At 35.9% G+C, this 24,391-nt stretch overlaps 1 protein-coding gene and 2 long non-coding RNA genes across 6 annotated transcripts; 2 read left to right on the forward strand and 1 right to left on the reverse strand.

Moving 5' to 3' along the window:
* Window positions 1-6,559: 6,559 nt before the first annotated feature.
* Window positions 6,560-24,270, reverse strand: mgarpb (mitochondria localized glutamic acid rich protein b). 4 transcript variants are annotated; one of them, XR_015476396.1, is made up of 7 exons: window positions 24,125-24,270; window positions 19,041-19,144; window positions 18,886-18,958; window positions 15,126-15,401; window positions 7,950-8,591; window positions 7,367-7,854; window positions 6,560-7,259 (listed from the first exon to the last, which is right to left on the reverse strand). XR_015476396.1 is itself a non-coding variant. In XM_087236845.1 (6 exons), exons 1-6 carry the CDS (start codon window positions 24,201-24,203, stop codon window positions 7,811-7,813), a joined length of 1,218 nt encoding a protein of 405 aa, XP_087092971.1. In that variant the 5' UTR covers window positions 24,204-24,270; the 3' UTR covers window positions 6,560-7,810. The 4 variants fall into 4 exon arrangements, 2 of the variants coding, with proteins under 2 accessions (XP_087092971.1, XP_087092972.1); XR_015476397.1 differs by having other exon boundaries at window positions 18,882-18,958; XM_087236845.1 differs by having other exon boundaries at window positions 6,560-7,854.
* Window positions 11,492-15,363, forward strand: LOC147846711 (uncharacterized). Its single transcript, XR_015476409.1, has 3 exons — window positions 11,492-12,141; window positions 13,911-14,470; window positions 14,515-15,363. It is a non-coding gene; the product is annotated as an uncharacterized LOC147846711 (long non-coding RNA).
* On the forward strand, window positions 19,950-22,986 carry LOC147846712 (uncharacterized). The gene is made up of 3 exons (XR_015476412.1): window positions 19,950-20,480; window positions 20,589-20,870; window positions 21,097-22,986. It is a non-coding gene; the product is annotated as an uncharacterized LOC147846712 (long non-coding RNA).
* Window positions 24,271-24,391: the final 121 nt, after the last annotated feature.

Genomic DNA, 24,391 nt, shown 5'->3' on the forward strand with positions numbered 1-24,391 from the left:
TAAAAATGAATCTTATGTGAGGGACATAACTATGTTTAAATTAGAATAGTTGAATATAAAAACCCTGCCCCCAAACATATGTATATCAATTTATAATAGAATACACACAATTTATAGATTACCTTAAAACCGGACTTTTATTGAAATTTGTCTGCAGTTTAGTTTGCATCAATAGTTTTCAGAATATTTGGAAAAGTACAGATTTCCAGGAAATATGTCGTAGCTACAGATCTGGTAAAGACTTGGTGAAAGGGGTGGTTCTTTTTTTCTTAAAAAGTGGACTTTTTTTTGCAGTTATTCGCCTCATTTCTATTTAACTGTGGCTAAAGTACTCTATTTAAAGATATTTTAAGCACTATTTTTAGCTGGATTAGCTTGACGGATGGTCATCATAGTCACAATTTTTGATGTAAGAATATATTTCCTAAAGTTTTAAAATAAGTTTTATAATAAAGAAATATGTTAAAAACAGTTGAAGTCAGAATTATTAGCCCCCCTGAATTATTAGCCTCCCTGTTTATTTTTTCCCCAATTTCTGTTTAACGGAGAGAAGTTTTTGTAGCACCTTTCTAAACAAAATAGTTTTAACAACTCATTTCTAATGACTGATTATTTTATCTTTGTCATGATGACAGCAAATTATATTTTACTAGATATTTTTCAAGACACTTCTATACAGATTAAAGTGACATTTAAAGGCTTAAACAGGTTAATTAGGTTAACTGGGCAGGTTAGGGTAATTATAGGCAAGTTATTGTATAATGATGGTTTGTTCTGTAGACTATCGAAAAAAATAAAGCTTAAAGTGGCTAGTAATATTGACCTTAGTGTAACGGGGAGACTGACACGGAGGGATCCATTTTGCAGTATTTATTAAGTCACACTTAAACATCAACACCTCGCACGGCTGTGCGAACATACAACATACAACTAAACGATGATTAGTAGATAACAGAGGCAGAGTGATTACCAGGCTTGAGTCAAGGGCAGGCAGCGTGATTCAGAGTCCGTGTTACAGGCTTTGGTCAAGGGCAGGCAGAAGACAGAGCAGAGTCGAGAAACGGGCTGAAGTGGTCAACGGGAGATCAGGCAGGATAGAACGCTCAGAAATGCTGGCCGGGGCTAAACAAGACTTCACAATGAAGTGTGTGTGTGAGCTGCTTATATGTGGTACGTGGGTCTTTAGTGAGATGGAGAACAGGTGTGCTGGGATCTGAGTGAACTGGATGACGTAATGGTTAGAAGTCCGGAGATGGTGACCTCTGCTGGTCAGCGAGGGGAATGACTGGGACCGAGTCGGTGACAGAGCCCCCCCCCAACGAACGGCTCCTGAAGTGAGGCAATTCTCGACGCCGGGGTCTTCCACGGGGGCGAGGGGCCGGCATCTCCGGATGTTGTGAGTGGAACTCTTCCAGTAGTGTGGTGTCGAGGATGTCCTTGTGGTTAATCCAAGATCTCTCCTCCGGGCCGTACCCCTCCCAATCAACGAGATATTGGAGTTGTCCACCCCGGCGTCTGGATCTCAGAATCTCGTGGATCTGGTAGGCCTCTTCACCATCGATCATAAGAGGCGGGGGACCCTAATCACCGGCTGCCACCTCCTTATCCGTCTCGGCTGGACCAGCAGCAGGCTTGAGCAGAGAGACATGGAAAGTGGGGGAAATACGAAAATGATTAGGGAGTGTCAGTCTGAACGAAACAGGAGATATTTGTCTTTCAATCTGGAAAGGACCCACGTACCTGGGACTGAGCTTCTTGCAGGGCAGCTTGAGGCGTAAGTCGCGGGTGGAAAGCCATACCCATTGTCCTGGGGAATACATGGGACCAGGACGTCGGTGTCGATCGGCTTGTTCCTTGAAACGCCGTACGGCGTGAGAGAGGTGAGTGTGAGCTGCGTTCCAGACCTCTTCGCAGTTTTTAAACCAGGTATCCACCGCAGGGAGTTCAGAGGTCTCGCCGGACCAGGGAAAGAGAGGAGGTTGGAAGCCCAGCACGCATTGAAATGGGGTTAATCCAGTAGATGCCTTTCTGAGGGAGTTCTGAGCATATTCTGCCCACATCAAAAATTTGGCCCATTCGTTCTGGTTCGAATGACAGTACGTGCGGAGGAATCTGCCGATTTCTTGGTTCAAGCGCTCTGTCTGCCCGTTGGATTGGGGATGATAGCCGGATGTTAGGCTAACGTTGATTTGGAGGTTTTTAAAGAATGCTGACCAGAGTCGGGATGTAAACTGGGGACCTCTATCCGACACGATGTCTTCGGGGAGACCATAGTACCGGAACACACACTCGTAGAGTAACTCGGCCGTTTCCATGGCTGTAGGCAGTTTGGAGATGGGGATAAGGCGGCAGGATTTTGAAAATCGGTCCACTACTGTGAGGATGGTGGTTTTGCCCTGAGATATGGGTAAATCGGTGATGAAATCTATAGCGATGTGTGACCAGGGGCGATGTGGCACCGCCAGGGGTTGGAGTAATCCAGCTGGACGGTGACGGGAGTGTTTGGACATCTGACAGGGTGAGCATTTATTGATGAAGTTGATTACATCCTTGTGTATGGATGACCACCAGTAGCGGGATTGAATCATTTGTACGGTGGCTGTGCTGCCTGGGTGACCGGAACTGGGGTGGTCATGTACCTCGGAGATGAGTCTTTCTCGAAGTGACGGGGGAACAAAGATTTTATTCTCTGGACAGGGCTGCTGAGATGGATTATTCTCGGCGGCTTGAAGGATCTCCTGTTCGATATCCCACTGGATAGGAGCGACAATTAGAGGGTCTTTAATTATGGGTTCATCATGGAATTCAGAGGTCTCATCGTCTGAGAGGCGGGACAGAGCATCTGCTTTGATGTTTTTTGAGCCAGGGATATAGGTGACTTGGAAGTCAAATCGGGTGAAAAACAGCGCCCATCTTGCCTGTCTAGGATTCAGACGTTTACAGAACCGGATATATTCTAGGTTTTTGTGATCGGTGATGACGATGAAAGGGTGTTTTGCGCCCTCAAGCCAGTGTCTCCATTCTTCTAGCGCGGCTTTCATGGCGAGAAGTTCTCGGTTTCCCACATCGTAGTTCCGTTCAGTGGAGTTGAGCTTGCGAGAATAGAAGGCACAGGAATGGAGCTTCTTAGTCACTAGGGATCGTTGGGACAGGATGGCTCCAATTCCAGTGTTGGACGCGTCAATTTCGACTACAAAGGGTTGCTCGGGATCAGGATGACGCAGAATGGGTGCACTGGAGAAGCGAGTCTTTAGCTGGGTAAATGCTCGGACAGCGTCTGGGTTCCATTTAAGGCGAGCATTGTTGGCTTTTACCATGGCGGTCAGTGGGGCAGCGACTGAACTGAAGTTTCTTATGAAGCGCCTGTAGAAGTTAGCAAAGCCCAGAAATCGTTGTAGTTGTCTGATGGTTTCGGGTTGTGGCCATTGTGTCACGGAGTCGACCTTTTGCTGGTCCATGGCCACGCCTTCTGGACTGATAATGTAACCAAGGAATGAGATGCAGGTCTGGTGGAATTCGCACTTGGAGCTCTTTGCATACAGCTGGTTTTGAATGAGGCGTTTGAGCACTGCCCGGACATGCTGGATATGCTCAGATAGCGAATTGGAGTAGACCAGGATGTCGTCAATATACACTATGACCCACTTGTTGAGCATGTCTCTAAATATCTCATTTACAAATGCCTGGAACACGGAAGGACTGTTTGCTAGGCCGAAGGGCATAACGAGGTATTCGTAGTGGCCGTCAATTGTAGAGAACCCGGTTTTCCACTCGTCTCCCTGTCGTATGCGGATGAGATTATATGGACTACGGAGGTCCAACTTAGTGAAATACTGGGCGGATCGGAGTTGCTCAAGGGCGGCAGGAACCAATGGCAATGGGTAGCGGTATTTGACTGTGATCTCATTTAAGCCTCGGTAATCAATGCATGGGCGCAAGCTGCCATCCTTCTTCTTGACGAAGAAAAACCCTGCTGAAGCGGGTGAAGTAGATGGTCGAATAAAGCCCTTCTCTAGCTCCTCAGAGATGTAACTCTTCATAGCTTCAGTTTCAGGTTGTGAGAGAGGGAAGATGCGACCACGAGGGGGCGTGGTGCCGGGTAGCAGCTCAATGGCACAGTCATTTTCACGATGAGGAGGGAGCTTGGTAGCCTTCTGCTTATTAAATGCCTCAATTAAATCGTGATAAGCATCAGGAACATGACGGAGTTCAGAGTCTTCGGTCTTGTTAATTGTGTTGATCTGGACAGGGGAAACAGAGTGCAGACATTGGGTAAAGCATTGATTGCTCCATTTTGTGATCTCACCAGTTCTCCAAGAGACTTGAGGGTCATGCTGTTGTAGCCATGGTAACCCAAGAATTACAGAGTGTTTAGGGGAGTTGATGGCAAGAAGGGAAATTTCCTCTTCATGGAGAGAGCCTGTTTGAAGTAAGATTGGCAGGGTTTGGAATTTTATACGTCCTTCTCCCAAAGGGCGCCCGTCTACAGCAGTGATGGCGAGAGGGTTTTAGGGAGAGGCTTGTTGGGACATAAAACCTTCGTATGACCTGGAAGTCCGCAGTAAATGCACAGGTGATTTCTTCTCCGTCGTTCTCGCTCTTCTGGGTTCAGGCGGGTTCTACCCAATTGCATGGGTTCAGCGGAGGTTTCAGGGGATACAGGACTGGAAGCAATTGAGCATAGCGGATTGCGAGTGCGGAGGAGAGTGTCTAACCTTATGGAAAGTTCGATTAGTTGATCCAGTGTTTTTCCCTTGTCACGACATGCCATCTCTCGCTGCAATTCTGGTCTTAGAGCCTTTCTGTAGAGCGTGGCAAGCGGATCATCAGCCCAGCCAGTTTGCGCTGCCAGAGTGCGGAACTGCAGGGCGAACTCAGCCGCGGAGCGATCTCCCTGTTGGATGCACAATAGCTCCTCGCCAGCGTTACGACCACCCTCTGGATGATCGAACACAGTGCAGAAACGTTTGAGAAAGTCATTAAACGAGGGAAATATCGGGGTACTGTCTGGCCAAACTGCAGTAGCCCAGTCTAGCGCCTTCCCAGTGAGCAGGGAGCACACAAAAGCAATTTTCCCATTCTCGTCCTTAAACAGATGAGGCTGTTGGGCGATAAACAGTTTACATTGCAGTAGGAAGCCTTTACATTTTGCTGGGTTACCTGAGAACTCCGGAAGTCATCGGGGGTTGTGCAACAACAAGTGGACTTGGAGAGTAGTTGGCGGTGGGTTGCGCAGTGGCAGCAGCTTGCAGGTTTTGTAGGGATTTCACCAGTTCGTCTGTTAACTGAGTTAGATGTGTTAGTTGTTGTTGGTGTGTTGACAATACCTGAGCTTGTGTTGTGACTTCGTGAGACAAAACCTGGATGGCTGCGGGATCCGTGTTGGGCGAAGTCTTCTGTAACGGGGAGACTGACACGGAGGGATCCATTTTGCAGTATTTATTGAGTCACACTTAAACATCAACACCTCGCACGGCTGTGCGAACATACAACATACAACTAAACGATGATTAGTAGATAACAGAGGCAGAGTGATTACCAGGCTTGAGTCAAGGGCAGGCAGCGTGATTCAGAGTCCGTGTTACAGGCTTTGGTCAAGGGCAGGCAGAAGACAGAGCAGAGTCGAGAAACGGGCTGAAGTGGTCAACGGGAGATCAGGCAGGATAGAACGCTCAGAAATGCTGGCCGGGGCTAAACAAGACTTCGCAATGAAGTGTGTGTGTGAGTTGCTTATATGTGGTACGTGGGTCATTAGTGAGATGGAGAACAGGTGTGCTGGGATCTGAGTGAACTGGATGACGTAATGGTTAGAAGTCCGGAGATGGTGACCTCTGCTGGTCAGCGAGGGGAATGACTGGGGCCGAGTCGGTGACACTTAGAATGGTGTTTAAAAATAAAAATAAAACAAATAATAATAAATAAATAATAAATAATACTTTTCCCAGAAGAAAATTTTTTTATCAGACATACTGTGGAAGTCCTTGTTCTGTTAAACATAATTTGGGAAATAATTAAAAAAGAAAAAAATCAAAGGGGGGCTAATAATTCTGACTTCAACTAATATTTTTAAAACACAAAATTGTTACACAAATATCATTAAAATGTAGCCTGTTGTCATTGAATCAGATAAATAACAAGCTGGACAGCACATTCAACTTTCCTTAATCAGAATTTGGCCATTTTTTAAATTAAAAAAATTCAAACATGACACGTGTCCCACTTACTGTCATACTCTGCCTTCGATTGGTTATTTACACAATTTATGATGGCATGGCAGTCAAAATAAGATAAATGAGAAAATAGGGACAAAATGATGCAACCTGACCTGTGTTGAAGAAAAGGGTTATACTTTTGGTACGAAAGGTAGGGTCATAAAATAGCAGTATGTGGCACCATCTGCTGTTTGAACTCAGACATAACTTCGCTTGCTATGATACGAGTAGTTTTAAAATTATTTTACTGGAAATGTATTTTATTAAGAAACTTATGAACAAACACGTTTTTCAAAAACAAATAAATTCTGATTGTACCAGAAAAAAAAGTTAAATGAGAACTGGAAAACAGTTTTTAAAGTTAATTTTTATTCGGCAGTTAAAATGATGTTACAGAATGTGACTCATCATGATTGTTTTGTCACTAATACCCATAAAGTAGTCTGTTCATCAGCAACATTGATGTAGTGTGGGCAGGCTATTTCATTTCATTTTCATTGTAAGATTCACAAAACAAATTGCATTTAATACAAGAATGCAAAGATTTAAAAATATGTTTTAACAATTTAATTTGGTGAAGAATGGTGGAATAAACGCTGTGCAAGTGTGAATATTTGAAATGACTTAAGCAAAATTGCGGAATGCACAAGAATTTGAAAGGTATTCTATCAGTTTTTTACATGAATCTGAAGACATACAATAATAATAACATTTTGATTTCAAACTGCATCCTAAAAAATTATACAAGTGAGTTTTAATGAACAGAGAAGAACAGAAACTACTTAATTGAATACTGAATAACAAACTTATGAATTGCAATATCATATTAAATAAGTTAGTCAGTAAATAAATAAATAAACATGCCACTTGTAGGGCAGGAGCATACACTGTAAAAATTAAATGGTCAATAAGTCAACGGTTGTTTTTATGTTTATAATAAGTTAATGTAATTTATTAATTATTAACAATTACATTTAATAAAATTAATAAATTATTAACAAAGTTAAGTTAATTTAAACTTTTTAAAGTTTTAAAAGCATGAAGGAACTAAGCTGGAGGAAAATGAATGAAGTTATATAAGTTATTTTAACGTGGACTTATTAATTAAATTCTGGGTTCACGGCTTCACGCACTTTTGGGGCCCCTAGAGATACTATCAGAGGGCCCAACCTCCTCTTAAACCCCGGTTTAAAAATAAGCTAATCATTTAATTATGTCAGTGTATCCCATTTTGCTTTAAAATAAAAACCTTTTTTGTACTCTGCAACTCTAAAACATGAACGTGTCCACAAATCTGCACATGTTCAGCATAGTACAATGTCACCGCACATTATTTCAAGAGACTACAATAACAGTTAACCCCAAATCCTGTTTTAAATGATTTCATAAATATGGAAAGTATTATAACTTAAACCATTGACTAAATGTGCAGACATATTTAGACTGATGTTAACTTCTACCTTTTTACTTTCCATCATTGCATGGCTATAAAACACCAGTAAATGTTAGTTTCACTGTATTTTTTTGCGGATTCTTTGGGCTTCACATAAATTCTCAGTTTCCAGAGTCAGGTTCCCAGGTTCTGTTGTACATTTACTTTAGGCTTGTGGCATGGTCATCGTAACTTTTCCACTTTCATCATCTGTGGGAAAAAAATAAACAAATTTCCAGAACTACCTCAAATGCATATGCAATCTGGATTTCTTCATTATTTTTTGCGTGGCATCATTTAGTTACCTTCTTCCGACGCTTCAGCTGGTTTAGTTTCTTCCACTTCATCCAACACTATCTCTGACATCTCCATGTCTGGTGGTTCTGTGAGATCTGTATGTTTTGTTTCTGTGCCAGCTAGATCATCATATAATGCTTTATATTCCTCCATTATCTGATGCACCACCTCAACAGTTTCAGTCATGGACTCTGCAGCTCCAGAGATTGTATCATCTTCTGCCGTCATCACTTCCACAGGGTTTGTTGACTCTAGTAATTCTACAGTATTCTCCATCTCTGTACCCTCTGATAAAGAAAGGCTTTCAACATCAATTTTAGCAACATGAGAGTCATTTGCTTCAGAGTCAACATTGTTATCATCTGCCACCTCTACAGTTGTTTTGTCTACCGGGTGAAGTGCTGAAGACAATTCATCCTGTTCTGCTGTGTTTAGATCAGCTGGATTTATCGCAGCCTCTCCTACAGGTTCTGGGTCTTCTGCTTTAACATCAACAGTCTCCAGCCCGTTGAGGATCTCTGCTGTATTGTGATCTTCAGACAACCTCACTGCGGTCACCAAGTGCTGATCACCAACTGAAGCAGCTGCAATCTCCACTGTAGATCCAGCCAGGATTTTCACAGCACTCATTAGGTCAGACATTGCAGTAACTGCAACAAAATAAGTAATATTTGGTATTACGGATATAGATACAGTTGAAGTCAGAACTATTAGCCCTCCTGAATTATTAGCCCCTAAGTTTATTTTCCCCAATTTCTGTTTAATGGAGAGGTTTTTTCAACACATTTTTTACTTATTAATTAATTTTTTTATTAAAAACTGTTCTAGCCGAAATAAAACAAATAAGTCTTTCTCCAGAGGAAAAATATTGTCAGACATACTGTAAAAATTTTCTTGCTCTGTTAAACATAATTTGGGAAATATTTAAAAAAAGAATAAAAATTCAAAGGAGGGCTAATAATTCTGACTTCAACTGTATAAAGGACAACATGATGTATAGGATTAGGCGGAATCAATGTATCAATATATATATATATTGTAAAATCCTGTTGGTCTAAACTTATTGTCTTGAAAATTAGCTTTTATTTTATAAAATGTTCTGTAAGCTAAGAGTTTATTCCTAAGGTCAGCTTAAAATGGAAGTTGAGATTGTTCTTGTTTCCCATTTCCAACTGAAATGGTCCTGGAATAAACCCTTTACCTGCCTGCTTGCCCAAATGGTTGACTGTATTTTGACGGTCTATATTTTATTGAGAGGAGTACCTGACTTATCTAAACCTGATTGAGCCATCTCTACCGTCTGGTCGAAGCATGCTATGCCAAAAAAAACCACTAGTTGTCACTAACAGCACTCGTCACAATATTGCTTCTACCATTGAAGTCAAAAACAAATCTAAAGTTTTCATATCGTGCATTTCTGTCATCATGATCAGATTGGACTGTTTGATATATAATATATATATAATATTATATATTATTATTATATTTATCGTATAATATTTTGACTATGTTTTTGAATAAATTGGTCTTACACTTCATATTTTCTGATTTTCAAAATGTATGTAATTCCTGTACTTTACCATAAACCGACATATCAACTATTTGGTAGAGGTTGACATTTGATAAATTATGGGATGTGTTGGAAAAAAAGCATTGATTGTGTTAACTAGTGACATTAGGAATAGGAGTTAAGGAATGCAATCCAAAAAAATATCTTTTTTTAATGATTTTTTCTTTGTGGGGCAGTTAAAGGGTTAAAAAAAAAGAAATTGGGCGGTGCATGATTTAGTTCTAGGGTAAGCAATTGGTTCATTGCAAGATGGGAGTTGCAAACAAAATTAAGGAAGATTGACCAAAGAATGAAAGCAAGAAAGAAATGGGACACACCCTGGTAGCCCCGCCCTAAAGGCATTCCATGTGACCAGAAGTGAAGAAAAGTCTTTTTGAGATGGGAAGGAAGGTTATGGTATACATTCATTAATTTTCCTTCAGTTTAGTCCCTTTATTCATCAGGGGTCGCCACAGTGGAATGAACCACCCACTTATCCAGCACGTTTTAATGTTTTACACAGCGAATGCCCTTTCAACTGCACCTAGTACTGGGAAACACCCATACACTCTCACATGCACACTCATACACTACATCCAATTTAGTTTAGTTAATTCACTTGTAGTGCATGTCTTTAGACAGTGGGGAAAACCGGAGCACCTGGAGGAAAACCCAAGCGAACACAGAGAGAACATGCAAACTCCACACAGAAATGCCAAGTGACCCAGCCAGAACTCAAACCTTCTTGCTGTGAGGTGACAGTGCTAACCACTGAGCCGTTAATGTGTTAACAACATTAATTAAATTAATAAAGTTGCAAACATTTCTTATGCATTTTAGGTTCGCCAATGGACTTTTGTTGCACTGCAGAATTGTGTGTAGTGTGTACAGTTTATCTGTATATATCTCATTTGGCACGGGCAGTAGGAGGCAGCTAAATGCCATTAGCTAATAGCATAGGTAAAAATATCCTGGCATCTTTAAAGATGGATATGAAGGTGGTGGCACCATTAGGAAATCTCCTTAAGACACACTAAGTGACATACATCTCCAAGATTAGCGAGGAATTAAACAACGCACTCAAGAGAGATTTACCCAGATTAACTGTACAAGATGACTAAAGCATCTTTGAAAATAAGGCATTATTATCAAGTCAGTCTGAAAACATTTGTGTCAAGTATGCAAATTGACATTTGGGAAGCTTTTGCCGAAATGAAGAAACAGGGTTTAATGCAGGATCATGAAAACATTTAAAGCAGATGATCTAAATTAAACATTCATTCATTATTTTTCCTTCGGCTTAGTCCCTTTATTAATCAGAGGTCGCCACAACGGAATGAACCGCGAACTTATATAACATGTTTTACAAAGTGCATGCCCTTCCACCTGCAACCCAGTCCTGGAAAACATCCAAATACTCTCATTCACACAGATACACTATGGCCGTTTTAGTGTATTTAATTCACCTAAACAAAGCAAACTGATTGAAAACAGTTTTTTAATGTTTTCTGGGATTGACTCCCAATCTACAATTTTTGGGTTAACGTTTCCACCATCTTGTCGCAAATTCAGGAAATAACCATTAATCAATGACAATTTGATCTCCATTATTAAAACTTAAGTGATTTAATTTAACAACATAGGAGAAACAATTAAGATGTCTCAGGATATAGGTGACAACAAACTATCTTTTCTTTCTGTTTGATGTTTTACAATAATTTTAGTAGACTATTTTTCATTTCTCTGACATTATGTATGTATATATATATATATATATATATATATATATATATATATATATATATATATATATATATATATATATATATAAACATACATATATATATATATATATATATATATATATATATATATATATATATATATATATATATATATATATATTCTCATACTTATTTACAGGTTTCTGTATGCATATATATGGATTCATATATGTGTGTTTGTTTGAGTACATATATAATTTGTAATTTTTTTTTGTTTCATGTCTTTATCAACGATGCTATACACATTGAACCAAGTAAATGTTGAGAAATTCTGTCTATTACCATTGTTGATAACCATGTTTATAAAAAAACACAAAAAAGTTTAAGTCAATAAAAAAAATGTATTAAAAATATGAAATATAATGCAAAAAGACATAGAAAGCCTTGGAAAAAGAATCAAAAACAAAGTTAATGACATAAATGGGTCAAAGACTACAATTAAAATCACACTAAAGTTTAATCTTGATAAAAAACATTTTTAATGAACACAAATATTGTTTTAAAAATTGGAATCAGCATACAATCTGATCAAACTTGAATTCAAACAGCACTGAGGTTAAAAGCAAATGCCCCAGTGTCACATATATTTTTATGTTCCCTTTTTTCATTTTTTCACATTTTAACATTTTTCATATGTTAACCCATTTGTGCCCAAATTTAAAAAAAAAAAGGTTGCTTGCATGTTCTCGTTTTTAATAGAGTCAAAATATGAACATGTTTTGCATTTATTTTCTTCAGGTTTTTGAATTTTTTCCAAGAAAATTGTAATTGAATATGCAGCAACTCGTTGCCGGTGGGCAAATATGTTGTAAGAACCCTTTCTTCTGAATAGGAGGAGAACATTTGGCATTCTAACTCAAATAAACTGCAAAAAAAGTAAACATTTCAGTTAAATGGTTAAGTTATTTTAGATGGGATATTATGAAAACAAAATCATTAAACAAGACCAATAACCTTGATTTATTTACTTATAAACACATTATTCATTGTCACATTAGTCCCTAATTCCCCATGATGTATGTATTTAACATTTACTGTACTGTAACTAAAGTTGCCATTTAAACTTTTGACAAAGTAAACAAAAAAATATATATAGATCTCTTTGAAGATGTTTTATCTGAATGAATCTAGAGACCTTCATGATTATGTTGATATACATTTGTGAACAAAAATATTTTAAGTAACATGAAAATTGTCTTTATTTGGGAGGGCTTGACAATTTTTCATCCTGGAATTAGGGATAAGAAGGTGAAGGCCTCTTGTGACAGGAAGTAAATCAGTTCCTTTAATTGGTTGTTTGCTTACATGTCATTAAGAAATTGAACATGGATAACATGTAGGAAATTAATTTTAAAAAGAAAATGGCAACTATGAACTAGTGGACTTAAATGGGTTAAGATAAATGGCAGTTTGATAAATAGCACAATGGCCTGCCACCATGGCACAAGATAAGAGAAGTCCACATTTAAATGGGAAAAGCAATGAATATCCCAAAAAACAGTAATTAGAAACTATTATTGAAAAAAATCCTTGAAAGAATTACTGAAGGTAATATAACATGGTTTGGAATGTATAGAAATTACAAAATTGAAAAGTGTTTACTTATGTTTTTATAGACAATGAAGCATACGAAACTGATGTATTGACAGCTTAATATTAAACAATTTACTTAAAATTAATTTTTAAAATGTACTTTTACCTAAAAGATTATTTATTTGTTCAGAATGATTGGATAATTACATCATGTTGAAAAACTACACTTTACGTAACATTTCTTTTTTAGCTGTAAGACACAAAACATCTTTGGTAATGCTTTATATTGATGATCCATTTGAGTATTAGTAGACTGTCTGCTTAATATCTGTAGATACTGCTCCTTAAACAGACATTTAACTGACTACAAGAAACTTTGCAAGTAAATGTCAACTTACCCTAACCCTAATCCCAACCCTAATAGTGTAATCTATTGAGAATAGACGGACCATCAAAATAAAGTGTGACCACATCTTTTTTTCAGTCTTGCTTTGACTTTGTATTCTGCCCTATGAGAATCTGATTGTAATTTGAAATATCTTTAGTACCACTGTTGACATTTTTGAGATTCATCATTGTGACTGTGCTTGTTTGTATTGTTTCTCTTCATATTCTATAATTTCTAAAGAAATAGTTATGATTTGATTTGGTTTAAAGGGAAAATACATGGTTTAAAGGCACATTTTGATCTATTACATTTTCAGTGTAATAGGTTTGGGGGTTGAGTTAAGTCAGGGGTGTCAAACTCAGTTCCAAAAGGGCCAAAGCGCTGCGCAGGTTAGTTCCAACCCTGCTCCAACACACTTACCTGTATTTTTCAAACAAGCCTGAAGGACTCAATTAGTTTGATCAGGTGTGTTTAATCAGGGTTGGAACTAAACTGTGCAGAGCTGTGGCCCTTTTGGATCTGAGTTTGACACCTGTGAGTTAAGTGATCTAAAAACCTAAATCAAATTCTAAATCATAGGTCTCAAACTCAGTCCTTGGAGGGCCGCAGCTCTGCACAGGTGTGAGTTGGAGGTGTTTGGAGCTAAAAATCTGCAGAGCTGTGGTCATCCAGGAATTGAGTTTGAGACCACTGTTCTAAATGATCTAAATCACAGGTGTCAAACTCAGATCCAAAAGGGCCACAGCTCTGCACAGTTTAGATCCAACCCTAATTAAACACACCTGATCAAACTAATTGAGTCCTTCAGGCTTGTTTGAAAAATACAGGTAAGTGTGTTGGAGCAGGGTTGGAACTAAACTGTGCAGGGCTTCGGCCCTTTTGGAACTGAGTTTGGAACCCCTGATCTAAATCATACCCATAAACTCATAAAATGCAAGTATTTTCATGATATGAGATTTGCAAATAATTTTTTAAAAGGATCACCTTTTAAATATTTAAAGTATACATACAAATTGTACATTTCAGCATCAATCAAAACAAATCAAAATGTATGGTTTTTATAGCTGTATGTGACTCCATAATAATACCAGTGTATAAACAATAAGACCAGGCTGGAATGTGCAATACTAAGGTATCGTCTGCTTACGGTTATTTTCCTCACATAAAACAATAAAATGCTGTTGAAGGAACTTTCTAAGCAGCTCCAGAAATTAAGTTGCAGCAAGTACTCATGTAGTGATACGTCACATGCTAAAAACAGACGTTATATATACAGTATATTAATGAATGTATTACAGCACTGCTTTTGTATTATTAAGGCAAAGTTGGCAATTTTTTATTATGGTCTTTATTATACAGCTAATTCTTTTTTTATTTTTACCAAAGTCTGCATTTCCCCCACATCATAGGAACAATAACGGACCCAAATAAAATGAATAAAAAGTGGTGATGCTCCATTTTCCATCAATTTTTAGTAAATTAAGAAAGTTAGCAACTAAAAACAGTGAGTGCGTTTAAGTCTTGCCCAATCACAAGAAATAACTTGTGTTTGGTGTTAAAAAAGAAGAAATAAGTTCAAAGATCTACACATTTCCAATAGAATTTCTTTTTAACCATATTTTTGTTTCTTTGTATAGGCCTATAAAACAAGCAGTCTAAAAGAAGGCCACTTGAAATTTACAGTAAGAGCATTGGCATGTTTTATTTTCCTATTCATGGGCATATAAATCTCAACCTGTCCTCCACACCTGTAGGATTACTTCACAACTTGAAAAAAGGCACTTTTTCCCTCAGAGGACAATTAGGAAAGTCAATCACGAGCACAACAATGGGAGTCTCTACAGCTTAATGGATATTCCAAGGTGGGCTGGGAAGATTCACAGAAGGGTTTACATCTAGACTGCTGCTTCCTCTACAGGAGATTCCTCACCGGTCGTCTCTGCGACGGCAGCTTCAGCAGCAACATCCTCAACCACAGGAGCAGCCGGTTCCTCAGTTTCAGCCACTACTGCCTGTACAATAGCAGATCCTGCTTCAAGCTCCACTGCTGCTTCCAGAGATTCAGCTGGAGACTCTTCAGCCTCTGCTTCCAGCACCTCTACGACAGTTTCTACTGCTGTGGTTTCAGCAATAGCGATGTGTTCGGATGCTGTGGATTCAACAACTGCAGCTGCTTCTGCTGCAACAGACACCTCGGCCACTGCTCCTACATACAGCAAGCAAGACTTCAAGAAAACGATCAAATCCAAGATATGAATATAAATTGATGATGTTATTGGAAATGAAGAAGGTTAGCGTCAAGACAGAGACCAAAACAGTGTGTTAATGACAATAGTAAAGGCTACTGTGATAATACAGTTGAAGAAAAAAATATTACTATTAAAAGTGTTTTATTATTTCTCAAATATTTCCCAAATTATGTTTGCAGCAAGGAATTTTCCACAGTACTTCCTTTAATATTTCTCCTTCAGTTTTGAATTTTTTAAAAACATTTATAAGGTCAATTTTATAAGCCCCCCAAGGGCCTTTTTAGGATTTTTATTTTAGGGGCGCTCAGTTCCTTGTAAGGTAAAATTATATATATATATATATGTTCATTCATTAATTTTCTTGTCGGCTTAGTCTCTTTATTAATCTGGGGTCACCACAGCGGAATGAACCGGCATCTTATCCAGCGAGTTTTTTACGCAGCGGAAGCCCTTTCAGCCGCAACCCATCTCTGGGAAACATCCACTTACACATTTACACACACACTCATACACTATGGACAATTTAGCCTACCCAATTCACCTGTACCGCATGTCTTTGGACTGTGGAGGAAACCTGAGCACCCAGAGAAAACCCACATGAAGGCACGGAGAACATGCAAACTCCACACAGAAACGCCAACTGAGCCGAGGTTCGAACCAGCGACCTTCTTGCTGTGAGCACTACCTACTGCGCCACTGCCTCACCTATATATATATATATATATATATATATATATATATATATATATATATATATATATATATATATATATATATATATATATGTATGTATGGGTTGTATACTAGTATTCCACTGCATTACATAGACAGGCATAACCATTTGAGTTCTGAGTGAGCCAAATAAGCTCAACCCACATGTGTACTGTAGTAAAAACCACTTTTTATATTCAAGGGCATTTTTGTTTCCATGTATTAAATATATAAAATGCCACTTTTCTAATTAAATGGCACATGTAAATATATATTTATAAACTTACAAGCTAATTCACATATTTCACGATCTGAATGATAATAATAAATAAGTGGTATTTTTTAATACTAGACAACACTTGATGTTTCTATCTCTTTCAGTGAATAAGTGACAGTTAAAGTCTCTAAGTGCTTCTGTCGCTGTGTTTAATCCTTTCTGTGCAAGACTGTATGCTATAGTAAATTCCACACGAACTGTAAAGTGTTTGGTATTTCATTTTAAAATAAAATAGCGAAATGTTTGTTAAGAGTTACATTTTTCGCTGGAAAAAAATGGGCCTAGCAACACCCATGACCTTAAGAATTATTGTTTTTCGACTGTCTACCAAACAAACCATCATTACAATGATTTGTCTAATTACCCTAACTTACCTAATTAACTTATTTAGGCCTTTAAGTTTCACTTTAAGCTAAATACTACTATCTTGAAAAATATCTTGTCAAATCTTATTTACTGTCATCATGGCAAAGATCAAATAAATCAGTTATTAGAAAATAGTTGTTAAAACTATTAGGTTTAGAAATGTGTTGAAAAATTCTTTCCATTAAACACAAATTGGGGGGAAAAATATACAGGGGGGTAATAATTCAGGGGGCTAATAATTCGACTTGTATACAGCAATACAAAAGGACTTTTACCAAGTTCAAACTTTGATTAAAGTTGATGTCAGAATTATTAGCCCCCCTTTAAATTGGTTTTTTTTTAATTTTTAAAATATTTCCCAAATTATGTTAAACAGGGCAAGGAAATTTTCACAGTATGTCTGATAATATTTTTTCTTCAGGAGAAAGTCTTATTTGTTTTATTTTGGTTAGAACACCATTTTAAAGACAAAATTATTAGCCACTTTAAGCAAACTTTTATTCAATAGTCTACAAAACAAACCATCTTTATAAAATAACTTGTCTAATTACCCTAACCTGCCTAGTTAACCTAACCTAGTTAAGCCTTTAAATGTCACTTTAAGCTGAATAGAAGTGTCTTGAAAAATATCTAGTCAAATATTATGTACTGTCATCATGGTAAAGATAAAATAAATCACTTATTAGAAATGAGTTATTAAAACTATTATGATTAGAAATGTGTTGAAGAAATCTGTTCTCCATTAAACAGAAATTGGGGGAAAAAATAAACAGGGTGGCTACTAATTCAGGGGGACTAATAATTCTGACATCAACTGTATATGATGATGATTGATTGCATTTATCAAACATCAAATCTTCCCAAGCTGTGGAACTAATTTAGAAAAGGAGCTTCTGTTCTGAGTTATGTGACATATAGTGCTGCGGGCGAACCAAGTAATGACAGGCAGACTGAAATGTGAACAAGTTTTGGTTAATGTCTACTGAGAGCATAGAAAACCAGTCATGCTGCTAAGACAGAGGCTAAATTTATACTCACCCTCCTCACCTGAAGGGAGAAAAAAAAGTAAGGTGGTTAACAGCACGCAAACAACAAAAGTAAACAAGTGAAAGCTGCTCTAAATGTGGCCGTAGCTTAGTGTCTGCTGCTGAATAATGGCAGAAAGAGGATCAGGCCTAAAGAACTGCAGTAACACACACGCAAACCAAAACAACAGCGGCAGAACCTGTCAGTTCAATATAGGCAAGAATAAAAGAGCTCTGAAAGATAATTTAATCCCAGCTGTCAGTGTAAATTATTCCACTTTACTGATTTTCAATGATTGACTGAAATCATTAAAGACCAAAATGAAAACAGGTATTCGTAGACAAAAACAGAACTGTACCACAAATGCGTTAAATGGGTAATAAAATGAAATAAAAATGTTATTAAACAAATTAAACTAAAATTTATAAAAAAAATAAAATAAGCTTACTTTTGGAACAGGTATTCGTAGATAAAACAGAACTATACCACAAATGCATTAAATGCTTAATAAAATACAATAACAAAAAAATAAATAAAAAATAAAAAAAGATTAAAAATTTTTTTATAAAAACAAAAAAAAAAACATTAATAAATTTTTTTTATAAAAAATAAAATAAACTTATTTTTAAAACAGGTATTTATAGCTTAAAAACAGAACTATACCGCACTTGTTAAATGCGTAATAAAAAACATGTGATTAAACAAATTAAATAAAAAATAAAACTAAATAAAAAAAATTTAATAAAAAAACTAAAATGTAAATAAAAAAATAAAATAAACTTGCTTTTAAAACAGGTATTTGTGGATAAAAACATAACTATACCACAAAACAAAATGTTAATAAAAAATACTAATTTAATAAAATAAATATAAAACAAAAAATAATGTAAATGAAAACAAAACTTACTTTTAAAACAGGTATTCATAGACAAAAAGAGAACTATACCACAAATGCTTAATCAAATAAATTTTTTAATAGAAATAATTTTAAAAAATAATAAAATCAATAAAAAATGCAATAAAACAATTATTAAATATAAATAAAAATAAAATAAACTTACTTTTTGTTCTGGCCTCGATTTGAGCGATTCTTTCATTATATCTTGCACTGTCAGAGTTTATAGTCTTATAAGCCTGTTAGGAGAAATCATGAGAAAGCAGATTTTAGTTGAGGAAATGGAAATATTATTATTAATAATGTTGTACAAATACATACGTAAACAATAGCAGCCGTAAGCGAGCTTCCACAAAGAACCGCGTAAGCCATATTAGTGCCAGACACAGGCAGCCCAAAGGACATCTGTCGTATGGGAACTACAGCTATTAAAAGAGAAAAAGAGACCTGCATTATTTTATAAAATATTCTTGGGTGCCATACTGCCTTTAATCTAAATTTAACATTTTAAAGCATCATTATAAAAAGTTCTAACGCCTCTAAATTATTACCAAATTAAAACTTTGCTAAAAAAAAAAAATGTATTACAATGTACTACAACCCTTCTTCCTTTTGATCGATAATACATATTTATTAACAGGTAATAATATTGCAAACATGTTAATTGAACTATTTCCAGGAAATTTAAGGAAAGCTGTGTGTTACATATTCAATATAAGCTCCATATTATCACAAATTATCAGTAAAAACAGTGTATGATGACAGGACCATAAACAGTAAAATAAAGTGGAATCCCTAAAAAAAAAAAAAAAAAATGTGTTAAAAGTAGAATGTAAAATTTCTGAATTAACACAAAATTTTTTTAGTTAAAAGTATTATTTTAGAAGTGAAAAAACAACAGATAGAAATAAGCCACCTCATTATTTTCATAACTGTTAATTATATATATACAGTGCTCAGCATAATTGAGTACACCCCATTTTAAAAATAAATATTTTTTTCAATTTTTCATTGAATAAAGGCAATGTATTTGCATTTCAACAAAACATATTTATTAAACAGATATATTAAAAAAATTATATTTAACAAACATATTTATAAAATTGAAAGATAATATTGTACAATTAAAATCAAGCAAAATATCTAAAAAAAACAACTAAATTTTTACATTTATTTTTGCTTCTCTTGATTTTTCCTCTTTTTAAAAATTTGTATTTAATATTTTTTTTTATAACATAAATTTGGGTGAACTAGTTTTTCGACGCTTATCATAAGTTATTTTATTAGATAAGCTCCAGATTTGGCTTCAGAACTGACTAATATTGTACAAATATTGTATAATATTTGTACAATATAATATTGTATAGCTTCCTATCAAAAATATAAATTTAAAAGATTTGTGAGGGGTGTACTTATATATGCTGAGCAGTTTTGTACCTTTGTAAAAGCTGTACCTTATCTTATGATACTGTTCTGTACCTTTTATGATAAAACTGAAATGAAGCAACACAATTGTTCCCATAAAAAAATGTACAAAAAAGGACAACTCCTTCTCTATTACAGTATCTATGAAAATAAATATTACTGTAAAGGCAAAATAACTTAATGAATAATTTCCATATTAAAACATGAATCCTCATCTAAATGCAAATGTTTAAAGAAACTCATAAACATTAATTATTAAGTTCTATAATGCAAAACAACTGGTAAAACAAAACTAAAGGTATTGTAAACTAAACATTTAAGGCATTTTTAATAAATGTTTGGTAATTATTTTTGGACGCTGTTAAGGTACAAAGTGTCTTGTCACTGTAGTGGTACCTTCATGGATCAGATTTACCTTTGATGAAGATACAATATTGTTGCAAGTTTTAAAAAACAAAGGTACATTTTGTTGTCCCATGGTACAAATCATGTCTTTAAAAGGTACAAAATGCAATGGTACAAATGAGTTTTTTTTGTCTTAAAGTTAAATTCTGTCCATTAAAAAGGTACTGCCCCACTTTTTTTCCTGAAAGTGTATATGTATATAAAAACAGTGCAAGATAACAAAAACCTTAACAGTAACAAATTAAAATCCCTACAAAAAGGGTTAAAAGTTATTTTTGCATGCACTTTCAGAAATAAAGGTATATGAGAGCTGTCACTGGGGTGGTACCTTTTCAAAAGTAACACATTTGTACTTAAAGGGTTCATATTGGTACCTTAAAATTATGTAATTTTATATACTAGTACTTAAACAATTTAAGAAGAACACTTTTGTACTTTCTAGATACTAATATGTACCCTTGAGATATTAATATGGACCTTTTAGGTACAAATTTGTTTGTTTTGAAAAGGTACCACCGCAGTGACAGATCGCGTACCTATTTCTAAGAGTGTGAAATGCACGGAAGAAATCTAAATTAATTCCACCTTGGAATTTCAGAATATTAGCCTGTTAAAGGTACTATTACAAAAGTAAAAAAAAAACAACATATAAAAATAAGTCATCTCATTTTCATAAAAGCATAAATACAGTTTTTGTGTGTTTTGTTAGTCTGTTATTTGTCTATTACTTATTATATTTACCATATTATCAATAAAAACAGTGTAAGATGTCAAACATAGTCAACAGTAACAGTAAAATAAAGTAGAATCCATAAAAAAGGGTTCAAGGTTATTTTTGCAAGAAAAACAAATCTAAACTAAATGTACAAATATGTACAATATTATCCTGTTAAAGGTACTATTGTAGAAGTAACATTAAGAAATAGAAAAAAACAATGTATTGGTTACAACACTGTACTTTAATTAAAATATTCTGCCAACCATAACTGTCAAATATATATAATCTTTGTATAATACAGTTGTGTTTGTCTGTTATGTATAATTTTCTAACATTATTCATGTGGCTTAGCTTTGAACTCTTATTTCCACCACAAACAATGGTAGAACTAATAAAGTTTTTTTCAGTTGATGCGTTTGATGAGCTGAAAAAGAAAACAAAATGCAAAGTTGCAGGAGATCAGACAGGCCTGATACAGCAAGCATGTGATTCAGGCTTTTGTGTCTGTGCATGAATTTAGGCAAACACACATCTTCTGTGTAGCTGCAATGAAGCAGCAGAAGGGAACACAATGTCCAACAGTGCATCTGCCCCTCCCTCCTTCTCCCTACAGCTACATTTCAACCCACAGGAGCACATGCACGGGACATACAATACCAAAAAACACACAACTACAGCGTCACATCACAAAATCTGGACTTTAAATAGTTTTTTCCACTGAGGATGAGTTTCACCACAATAACAAGGTGACTGTCTGCAGCAAGGTGGCTTGTGCCTCATTTGTACTTTTAATCTCATTTATGGCTGTGTCAACGGACTGTTAAGGTGAAGGTTGACCAGCAGGTGTTCAGGGCAACATGCACACTGTCATTCTCTCTGAAAAAAAAGAGAGACGAACATGCATTGCGCTGTCAAAAATGTCCCACCACAAATTTATTAAGGTAACGCAACTAATTTAAGTTGATTAAACATAAAACACTTAAGTTCCCCCCCCAAAAAAAATCTCCAGAATTGTTTTGTTTCAGCTTATTTTCATTTTATTTTGGGTGTGGGAGACAGCAGAATGCGGAAAATTCATGTTGGCACAAGGCCCATCTGAAATATTTGAGAAATGCCAGAGCAGATTTTGTGAATACATCAGTTCAACCATGCACAAATTGTCGACTCAGCAGAAAAAAAAAAAGATTAGCACTCAAAGTTAAAAGAGGACTGAAGATCTTCAGGTTTTAAAACAATGGGGCATATGTGGCTAAAAATATATTTATATGTGGATAAATACAATGATAGAAAATGCATGCCGTTCAAACGGAGTGAATCCTTTAACAGGAAATTAACTTTAAACAGATCAAACCCAGCTATTTCCCGCAGATGCGCTGGAGCAGGGAAGGGTTTACATGTTTAGCCGTCTGTTATGGAAAGCTCTGCATTAAAAACAAACTCAAAATCATCCACATAACTGTTAATATATTATACATTTCAAAATGAAACAGTTCAACGTAAATGTCCATAAAAATGTCATGCACGCACTGTAAAAAATAAACAAATATATATAAATATCCTAATATCAATAGGTACATTTGGAAAATGATTACAATTTCTTACAACCGTTCAATAAAAAGGTAATAAGTTAATTCATTCACTCATTTTCTTTTCAGCTTAGTCCCTTTATTAATCAGGGGTCAGAATAAAGCACCAACTAATCCAGCATATGTTTTATGCAGCAGATGCCCTTCCAGCTGCAACCCATCACTAGGAAATGTCCATACACATTCATTCACACACATACAGACAATTTAACCTTCCCAATTCACCTGTACCGCATGTCTTCGAACTGTGGGGGAAACCGGAGCACCTGGAGGAAACCCACGCTAACACGGGGAGAACATGCAAACTCCGCACAGAAATGCCAACTGACACAGCCAAGGCTCATAAATACCATAAAATATATAAATTCATAAAACAAATCAAAACACTTGAATAGACAGAATCTCAGTAGGCTATATTTCGTCCGCCTACAAACTTCTGGATTTCCTCCAAATGCAAAGATAAATGTTTTTACAGTTTGCAGAAAATATAATAAATTATTCAGGAAATTAAATAAATGAATGAGTAATAAAATAATAAACATATAATAATGTAAAACAAATGATGAAAGAAGAAAACTAATACAAACACGAATACAATCTAAGTAAAAACACATTTTAATTTTAACATTTTAATTATCTATAGCCTACAAAAATCACTTTCCAGATTTCTGATTCTGCCTAATTCACTATGAATGTTATATTAACTAAAACTAAATTAAAAATATATAATGTCTAAATTTCATCCATAAGCAAACTAACAAACCTAAAGTTGCATATTATGAATTTAAATGCAAAAACCTCTAAAAGCCATTTGATATTTTCAGAAAAAAATGGCATTTTCCTCAGACTCCTGTATGTAGGCTCAGCAATTTTACTTTTATAGTGATGAAGAAGTTCTTTTCATTGCCTTTCAAGCGAACTGAACAAAAACATAGGAGGCTGAGAAAAATAGGCTACTCATTTTAGGAAACATTACAGACGGCATTTAGAGGTTTTTGCATCCGAACTCTTCAGGCTACTTTATTTAGCTACATACTGCAAATCATTGATGTATTTAACTACATTAGTTGTTACATAAACATCTTAACTCCATGTTCTGCATTGTGGTAAACTCATAAACCACTGACACTCATCTTACTGATCATATTTCATATTTTATGCACGTTTTACATGTGCAGCTAACATCACTATCTCTTTTGAATTGTGACGTTCAATTAGATAAATTTAATTTGCAGAATCGAAACATTGATCTTCAATTAGTGTTTTCTTACCATTGCTGGACAAAGGAGGAGTGAGTGTTTTGCGTGCCAGAGGCGCAAGTCTTCGCCAAGCCGCTCTGCAGAACATCATTATTGTTCCTGCTGTGGATCTGAGATGACAGCTCCTAAAAACTTCTGATAGATTTCCTCGCCACGAGAGATTTTCTCACACAGACTGATCCTTTTAAACTCACACTGTCGCCTCCCTCTGTGTCACGTCATGCATCATGTACACGTGGTTCAGGGATAGTCTAAAAATCCTAATTTACATGCTATAAA

The sequence above is a fragment of the Danio rerio genome, chromosome 1 (assembly GCF_052040795.2).
Source record: "Danio rerio strain M-AB ecotype USA chromosome 1, GRCz13ab, whole genome shotgun sequence".
NCBI classification, from domain to species: domain Eukaryota; kingdom Metazoa; phylum Chordata; class Actinopteri; order Cypriniformes; family Danionidae; genus Danio; species Danio rerio.